The sequence below is a fragment of the Montipora capricornis genome, chromosome 3 (assembly GCF_036669925.1).
Source record: "Montipora capricornis isolate CH-2021 chromosome 3, ASM3666992v2, whole genome shotgun sequence".
NCBI classification, from domain to species: domain Eukaryota; kingdom Metazoa; phylum Cnidaria; class Anthozoa; order Scleractinia; family Acroporidae; genus Montipora; species Montipora capricornis.
The window spans coordinates 66,669,374-66,678,692 of NC_090885.1; the positions used below are offsets into that span (position 1 = coordinate 66,669,374).

General features: G+C 40.9%; 1 protein-coding gene and 1 long non-coding RNA gene across 2 annotated transcripts in view; one reads left to right on the top strand and one right to left on the bottom strand.

Annotated features, from left to right (window-relative positions):
- LOC138043799 (protein RRP5 homolog) overlaps positions 1-9,319 on the bottom strand; it is a 53,714-nt gene continuing 44,395 nt past the window's right edge. Inside the window, exons 40-48 of the mRNA XM_068890253.1 lie at positions 8,972-9,048; positions 8,129-8,176; positions 7,871-7,981; positions 7,580-7,648; positions 7,001-7,185; positions 4,408-4,576; positions 4,079-4,232; positions 2,565-2,730; positions 1-668 (exon numbers count right to left, since the gene is read on the bottom strand). Of these exons, the coding sequence (XP_068746354.1) occupies positions 503-668; positions 2,565-2,730; positions 4,079-4,232; positions 4,408-4,576; positions 7,001-7,185; positions 7,580-7,648; positions 7,871-7,981; positions 8,129-8,176; positions 8,972-9,048 (1,145 nt within the window). The 3' untranslated portion in view covers positions 1-502. The remainder of the gene's footprint in view (positions 669-2,564; positions 2,731-4,078; positions 4,233-4,407; positions 4,577-7,000; positions 7,186-7,579; positions 7,649-7,870; positions 7,982-8,128; positions 8,177-8,971; positions 9,049-9,319) is intronic.
- Positions 2,800-5,071, top strand: LOC138043801 (uncharacterized). Its single transcript, XR_011131342.1, has 3 exons — positions 2,800-2,896; positions 4,338-4,398; positions 4,946-5,071. It is a non-coding gene; the product is annotated as an uncharacterized lncRNA (long non-coding RNA).

Below are 9,319 nucleotides of genomic sequence, written 5' to 3' on the forward strand. Positions count from 1 at the left end.
TTTCTTAATTTATCAGCCACTAATTCTAATGGCGTTAAGGTAACTCATTCACTCTAATGACAGTAACTACTTAAAACAGACGACTGTTTGCTACCAGTAATGAGTACTGAGTTTAAAAAGTTCCCCGGAAATGCAATTGTCCAAAACAAGAATTTAGTTTTGCGACGAACTATGTTTCACTCCGAGAAATCCATCTCAACCATATGGTTCTGCCGTCCACCTGTAGAGTTTGGAGAGACCTGCTGTGCAAAATACAGTGGTTTAATTCAAGTGACACAACAAGTCGAAATTCGTTGTTTGGGCGTGCTTAGACTAAACACTAGCAATGCACCACGTTTCTCTTCCCAATTAATCGAGCCGAGTTCACTTTATCAAAGAACGTAATCCTTTCTGTCCTTGATTCCCAACCAAAACCCCCGGTTAGGCTCGGACCCGTTTTAGCATGAAGGGAGGATTTCCGAATTGCCACGCATGAATCAACCGTGAATGAAGCCATTTCTCATCAGTTCAAAGCTGCTTTAGATTCAACGTACTCCATCGCCTTGGTCTTGACGTTTTCTACACTGATAGCATCACCATGCTTTCGTTCGAAGTCCAGATAGCGTTTGAAGAACAGCTTCATCTTTTTAGAAGACAAGTTGATGTGGATAACTCTCTCAAATATTTGCCTGAAAGAAAGTCAGTCAAAGCGGTGATCACTAACACAGAAAGTCGTAAAAGACAAAATTGACTTTGGCCATGGAAGATTTTCATCACCCAGGATACAACTTGAGCCACCATATTCAAATCCTAAAATGATATATTTTTTTTGCACTTCAAAATATTATATTTAGTTGTCTACTCACCATTCCACTACCACATGTGCCTCGTTCATCATTATCGCCTTGATGCGTTCCTTAGAGGTTTTTTATTTCAGCACGTTATTAAAAATGTTGTTGTTTTCTACAAGAACTTCTGGGTGAGCAAACAAAATTTGCGAAGGAACCTATAAAAACTCCTCGATTGTTGAGGTTGAACAATCGATCTTTTGGTCACAGCTCTAACGGCGATACTTGAAAACCCGAACATTCAAGTGTCCTCTAACCTTATTTATTTGATCTTACATTAATGCATTTAAAAGGTGACACCACATTTGACAAGAAATAGTCAAATACATAAGCTAACAGCTGATACATCCAGTAGGGAGTATACAGACCGTATCCTTTCGATGAAAGACAACACTTTTTAAAGCTTCATACAGTGCTTCTTTCAGAGCAAACTCAGCCTTCCCTAACGTTTCTAGAGGGAGGTCCAACACACATGAAAGTTTTGCATTTGGTCGACCATTTGTCATCAAACTTCACGCAGACGCAGACAAACCGGAACCAGGATTTGTGCTTCCGGTTTTGGATTCTTCCAGAGCCTCCCTCGCCCTTAGCGCTGGACAAGGGTAATGGAGGCTCTGGGAACGAGATTGCAGCTTACGCAGAAAATTTTATTGCCCGTAATGCGCATGGCGAAACGAAGTGTCCGAAGAGAAATGTATCCCTGGAAATATTGATACTCAATGTAAATACTTTAGGTCTTGCTTGTCTCATGCTAATTAGAGCTATTGTTATTTTTACCCCACTGGGAATACAAAATTTAAATAAGAAAAGAAAAACAAACTGAATTCTGGTAGTTGTTTTATGCTGTTTTTCCGCTGAGGACACAAAAGAAATGAACTCAAATGCGTGCGGCACGTGCGACACGATCATTTTCCCTCCTGAAACATCCAAAAGTATTCTTTTTTTGTGGCTTTGCTATAACAGTAACCGCTATCGTTTCTCAACTTTCCTCATAACTGGAGCATTCCACCAGTGCTCGGCGTAGCAGAAAATATTCAACGAAAAGCGAGTAAAACAAGTAACAATCAGCAGGTGCTTAGCGAAGGAAAAAAATTTGAGCGAGAAGCGCGAGTCGGAAGCCACGCAAGCGGCGGGAAAGAAATGCTGTCCGTACGAAACGCGGGAAACCGTAGATGTTCGACCACTGTTTTGCGTGGTAAAACCTGCGGCAACTGATGAAAAGAGCAAGGAAACGCGCAAGCACTGCTTGGCGCGACGAATTTTGATGGCGGCACCAAACCAGAAAAAAATGTAAGCGCGAGAGAACATGCCAATGTTGCAAAGTAAGGAAACATGCCACAGGTGCTTCGCGCTGGGAAACATGCCACTGGTGCCAAACAAAAGATAAATGCTCCGGTGCCAAGAACAAGAATAAACGAGTACCCCTTACTAAAAGAAGAAAATTTTGTCACCATTGCTAAGTGTGAAATTAATATAACCGGAGAAAGGAAAACGTTCTTATCTTGGAAAGAGATTAAACGCATGCCACCGGCGTGTATCGAGCGTGGAGAGAGGCACCGGTTGGGTGCAACTCGTATTTAAATCGACGTGATTCGGTTAGCATATAATACGTCGAGCAATCTTCAACAAATGGACATCTGATATCAATGCAGTGGTAAAGGAATCTTACATAGTCGTGATGCTGCAACTCAGAGCGTAAAAACTCCACCATACACAGTTTGAAGGGCTGAAACGTACCTAACAGGCTCCTCTTCTCCTTGCTTGATCAACATATCCAGATAAACAGACCACAGATCACTTCTCTTTGGATAGTTCGTCAAAATGCTTTCAAACATTGTCTGGCCTCGCTGAGGTTCGCCGTGTTTGAACTCTAGCAGAGCAAACTGTACAATGGTTTCAATGTCTGTAGAGAAAAAATTATAATAGCAACAAACCTATAGATATAACGATTGTTGGTTTAGTTTTAAACGCCTTCTGCCCTTGTTTGCCGTTCCCTCTACAAAACAGAAGAACAATCGACCAATCCTGGCCACAAAAAACGCAGATTTTCACAAACACCGTTAACTCAGGTAAGAATAAACATTATTATATGACCAGCTCCGTGAGCGGTCAAGATGAAGGAAATCGCGCGCCGTGATTGGCAACCCGAGTGGGCAAGATGGAGCTATCTTGCCCGCTCGTGATTTCTCGCTTGGTCCCGCCAGATCAAAGATCATTTTTTTGGTGATTTATCCCATATAATAAATCCTTTATTGACCAAGCGTCTTGTTCGGTCAAGATGGCTGGATATTGGCTTCGTTTTTTTTTTTTCGTGTTTATTGACCTCGACTTCGTCTCGGTGAAAAATGGTTTACTTCCTCTCGGTCCATAAACCCCGGCCATAAACACAAAGAACTTGGCCAATATCCGGCCATCTTGACCTCACGCTTGATCAATAACCCATCTGTATAAATAGCAGAGATAAAAAAACGAATGAATCAGTCGTTGGGCGCCAGAATGCCGTTGAGGACACTTAACTTTTCGAACCACGGTTGCGTAAAAAACATGTAAAGGTATGTAAAGGTATAAAGGTACACCTTATTTAACGTCGGAAGTTCCATTACCCTCAACAGAGTATTCTCCTAGGAAGCCGACGGTGCGCTCATCTTACCCCCCTCTTTCCATCAGTGCTCGTTTGTAAGGGTATTTAAAGCTACCTGAAGCTACACAGAATGGAAAGAAGCAAGGATGTGACGTAGTAGTGTAGTGAAGTTATCAGTCTTTCCCCCTCTGGGCTTTTCAGGACTAATTTACAATGCTTTCTGTGGGTCACTAAGGATCGAACTCGGGGCCTCTCGCACAGAAGGCCGCGTACTAACCAACTGTGCAATCCTTACTCCTTCAAACAAGGCTCTTTATTTAAAAAAAAAAACTGTTAAGTTATGCTTTCATTGAGTCATAGGCGTTGACGTTGAGTCGTTGGCCTTAAAGAGTGTGTCTTTCGTTCTTCTCTCTATGCCAAGGCGTTCAAAGACGCCTTCAGGCGGCTAGCGGGAGTCATTCAATCTCTCCAGAGGTTGGTTGCATTTACATTGGCTTGCTGTAGGTTTTTCAGTTAGGGAAGTACCTTACCTTCACCTTCCTTTTGGAAAGTAGACGGTTCGGTTTAGTATTCTGGACGTTTAGTTGTTGCCACTCGCGAGGTTGCTACCCTTTCGGGCCGCTGTCCAGTCTTCAACCCTCATCCGCTGTTTTCTAGATCATTAACTTACGTTTTCTTTTGGGTAGACTCTTCAGACTTCTTTGCAGCAGTTTTCTGCCCGTCTCAAGCTTGCCCTGCTTCATGTAGAAAGAGCCGAAGCCGATCCACACCTTCTTACTTTGATTAAAGCGCTTAATCATGGTTTGGTACAACTGTTCTGCCAACTGAGGAGAAGGTGCAAGAGAAATCAATAAAAGAGATCTGCATGGAAATGAGATGCAAATAAATTACCGTGGATGAAATATTTTCTGTCCCTTTTTTTTTCACAGGTCACTGCCCATTTTTATCACAGAGCCTGAACACGAAAGTCCTGCTTTTTGCGATCAGAGGGTAACATACCTCCATTTTATCAGTTCTTGTGTAGATCCCAATCAACTGAAAGAAGACCTTCTTGGGCTCATTCTGTTGTAGAGCTCGCTCGAACACCTTAATAAGGGACTCTTGTGTACCGTACAAATTTTCCAGGTTCATAAGCGCCACCCAAACATTCAGTTTCTCCTGCTCTTCCCTGCAAACGATTGACAACAACGTTCATAACATTAGCATGCATCCTTTCCCACGGCTTTGACGTTTCGCATGTCCAGACATTACAACACAGTTTATCATTTACGAGCTTCAAAAACGACGAAGCCAACCTCAACGAGAACCTTACGAAACAACAACCTAATGAGAGAAACCTTCTATAAGGGGACAAATTTGCCGTTCATTTCTAATAACAGTTTCAAGAATTTAGCAACATACAGATTTCGCTTAATCGATCCAGTAACAAACTGCATCTACTTAAGTAAACGCTGCTTTACTTTATTATTATTTATATAGAGCAAAATACATGGGTATACGATCTAATGCGCTTACTTCCTTTTCCTTCCACCAACAGAGGCCAGTACTACTATTCGATCAAGTTTCCATTCAAGGATCGCGACGGTTGTGACTAAAATGGATCCGCCACACTGATCTGACACTTCGGTATTACAAATACATAACACAACTTACAACTTTAGGGCCAAACAAGGAGACAAAAACCGTTTATTCCATGCACTCCAAGTTTATCGTTTGTACTGTTAAGTACTGTCTAATCTGCACTATTTAAGCCTATAGTAAGCACAAAATCTCTGAAACATGAGACCGGGACGAACTCAGACCGGTATGAACTTGTAACGGTATGAATTTTGTTTTTTTTCAAATTTTATTTTTTTGTGATAATAATAATAATAATAATAATAATAACAACAACAACCACAACAACAACAACAACAACAACAACAACAATAATAACAACAATACAGTGAAAGAAAAATTGCACAAAACAGTGCTACTTAGTTACATATCTACTTAACTACAGGTCCACTTAACTGTTGCAGAGATATTTTGTTACGTGTTGCGTTACTCGCTTAGTTATATTAGGTGTCATTCGAGACGGTACATTGTTTTTTTGCATACTTGAAAAGAGTAGTCGGAATCACAAAAAAGATCGTGTCGTGTATCAATGAATGTTCTCGTCCGAATCGTCCAAGTTTGGAACAGTCAACTATTTTGTCGTTCGGTTTTACCGTCATTTAACGTTGTTAAATCGATTATAACATGACTACAATTCCACTTAATCATAGTCCTACTTAATTACAGATCAGAGTTATTTACATCGACAACGGTATTATACATATCTTAAAAACTGGATTAACATTATTTATTTTGAGAGCGGTATTATAAATGTCTTAAGACAGGATTAACATCAATCGTATTTTTCCTTTCGATCTCTGTCGTGAAAAGAAGAAGAAAATGTGGTAGATGCATAATATCAAACATATAAAAAATAAATTTGTTTGTATGTATGTCTGTGGTTAAGATACAAGGCTCAAAGCGGCAATAAATGGTTCCCATTTTTTGTATTACTCGGTGTGTTGATATATCTGGTGTATATGGGCAAAATGATATAAGAAGTTATTGTGTGTATTGTTATTGGACAGGATCCTTTCGCTCTGCACGTCCAGATAAAGTTCTTAGCTATAAGGCAGGCTTCAGCGAGGATTTCTACGGTAACCGATATGATGAAGAGATAGGGAGATAAGGCGCAGCCTTGCCTAACCCCTGGACTTGACGCAAAGAAATTGCTCGTCTATCCATTATTAAGTATACAGCTCTCGATATTGCAATAAAATAATTTCACCCAGTTTAACAATGAAGGACCGAAACCGCAATGCTGAAGGGCTTGGTTTATGAAAGACCACTCTAGAGTGTCAAACGCTTTTTCAAAATCAAGAAAAAGAAGTAGTCCATGCTTTCTGCGTACTTAATCACGCTATCCAAGGTCTGTATATTGTCACTAATACATCTTTTTTTAATGAATCCTGTCTGAACTTCTGTGAATAAGTTCTGTTTGCCATGGCCTTTGATGTAATTTTATAATCGCAGTTTAATAAAGTGAGAGGGCGCCAGTTTATAACCCATCGACTCCTGGGGGTTCCCCATTGACGAGTAAAATAGTCTGGCGTTAGACAGAGTAAAATACTAAGTCTGGCCAGTATAGGGGTGAATGGGTTAATGAGACAATGAGTGATTAATCAAATTGGGATCTGCTTCTTTCTTAAGGATGAGTTTGATAATTCCCCGTCTTTGTGATGTGGCGAGTTTTCCTTTATTGTAAGAGAAATTTGAAGCCGTTGTTAGTGTTTCTCCTATATCTGCCCAAAAACATTTGTAGATATCACATGGCAGACCATCTGTACCAGGTGATTTTCCCGGCGACATATCATTTAAAGCTTCCAAACATTCCTTAGGGCTTAGTAGGCCTTCACAGTGCAGTTGGCTTTCTTCCTTCAGCAGTTCACTAGTAGGTGGAAAATTTTGAAGCCGTTTTGTTTGGGGACGAAACGATACCTTTGGTCTCATAAATATACCGCTGACCCAAAAGCAAACAGGCTTGAAATTCACTGACCTAAATGAGATTGTCTTGAGCGCTCTCTCGCCCACAGCCCTTGCCTTGTCGATGTCTGTGGTGTGAAGGTGGTAGGCCATGTATTGCAGCCACACAACCGAATTATTTGGAGATGATACAACGAGACGGTCAAAGTCCTCGGCAGTCTCTGGAAGGCGATCCTGGTCTAACAGCGATTGTTCAGTCTACAAAGATAGAGAGATGGAGAGAAACATACTTTGATAAACTCTTTTTAGTACGGAGAGCGCCGTGTTCCACATCCACATCCAGCGTCCCAGCCACTGGTTAAGGGCAACGCCCCCCCAACCTTTGACTCACGCGATCATCACGGAATTCATATACCCCGACCGTGCCGTCAATAATTAACATCAACAAACTTGTCTAATTCTCGGTTTTCACATGACGTCACGACCGCCATGTTGGTGCCCCTAAACAAAGAAAAGGCGGCCATGTTGGTGCCCCGACCAAATCCTCCGGGAATTTAACTCTATTATCATGCAAACGCTTCCTTTTGTTTTCGTTGAAAAACATGGCTGTTGATCACGTGAGTGAAAACCAGCAATAATTACATTCCAATACCTTATACAAGAAGTTCTCTTCCGCTTTTTTGGCAGCTCTTTTTTGCCGTTTGGTCTTCTTGCGAGCAACCTACAGATGTTGAAGAAAAGCAGAACCATCTTGAGTCACATTCGATAGTCATGAATTGCAAGGCAACAACTCGTAATGCAGTAAAATGCAGAGTACGGTAATTGCGATGATCATTCCTTCCTTCCATCAAAACTCCGCAATTCATATCTAAACATTAAATTAATAAGTGTATTTTCTTGGCGCGATGGTAATTACGTGTAGACGTAAGGCGTAGTAGCTCACCTGTGCGCTGGCTTCTGTTTCACTATCGCCACTTTCCTTATCGCTTTCGTGCTCCCTCTTGCTGCTCAGATTTGTCTCTCCAGCCTCGCTCCAGTCAAACCCGCTGGAAAGCTGATTAAGATCAAATACAGAAAGGAACTCTTACGGACTTTGCTCGGTGATCAAATGACTAGAATCAATTCAAATGCGGTGCAAAGGTTTAACATTATGGGATGGCGTAGCAAATAGTTTTCGTTGCAGAGAACGACAGTAACGTACTTGTAATCTTGCCAATCCATTTGCTTGGGACGCACTGTGTTCAGGACCCTGAAGGCAAAGCAAATGAAAGTATTTATCAGTTACAAGAAGGAAAACCAACCCCTATTTACAGCAGGAGGCATTTCTCTTTTTAGACCACTTTCATAAATAGCGACCACTTTCACTTTCTTTTGTCTTTATGTTAATTAGACCTATAGCCCTCATTTTGAAACAAAAATCTTTTGAAATTTGCTCGTCGTGGCGAGCACGCGAAAAACCAAACCCAAAACTGGAAGAATACGAGCACGAACAAAGTAGCACGTTTGAGTAGTTTTGTTGATAATATAATAAATAAAAAATCGTTTGAACCTGCTCGTGCATTTCGTGATTTATGGGCACGAGTGATGTTTTGAAAGTTCTCTCTGAGTATTCTTCCAGTTTTGGGTTCAGTTTTCTTTCAGTCGCCCATGTTTGGCAGACATCCACCCAGGTCTGTGTAGCTTTCAACGTGTTTTTGTTCTTCGCATTTTCTTTAAGTTGCTCAACGATGTTTTGGTTTGACAAAGCAAACCGACTGTCAGCCTTTTTTTTTCACTTTGGTGTTCAAATTTGGCGCTTCCCCGGTGTTTCCATAGCAACTTCCGTATTGCACTCTATAACCTATTTATGCATTCGCCATTGGCCAATTAGAAACAAGATATTTTGTTGAGTACATAATAACCCAAGAAAACAAATGAGAAGATAAGCGACTGAACCTAAAATATATTGATTAACTGCTGCAATGACTTAATTAACGACACACCAACCCATGTACTGAAAGTTGAACGTAACGTTATGTTTTTCAGAGTCAATATAAACTCTAACCTCTTCATCCGAGCTGCTTATCGGTTCTTCATCTTCCTCCTCGCTGTCACTTTCAAGAATATCTTCATGATCAGAGTCTGAATGGTAAAAATATAAACTCATGCATTCAAGATTGGTCGGTCATACGAAACATTCACCAGGTATAATTAGACAACTGGTAACATTTATATTTTGCTTCTCGTTCCAAATATAATCCCTTCCTTTTTTTCTTCACTTCAACATATGTCTATGAATTCCTTCTTTGCTTTCGGTGAGGGGCATTTGTTTTGGCCTCGACTGATTGAAGGGTGGCTCAAACTGCGGGTTTTGAAGACTATAAACCAGACAAATAATCGCAACCGAGAAAGA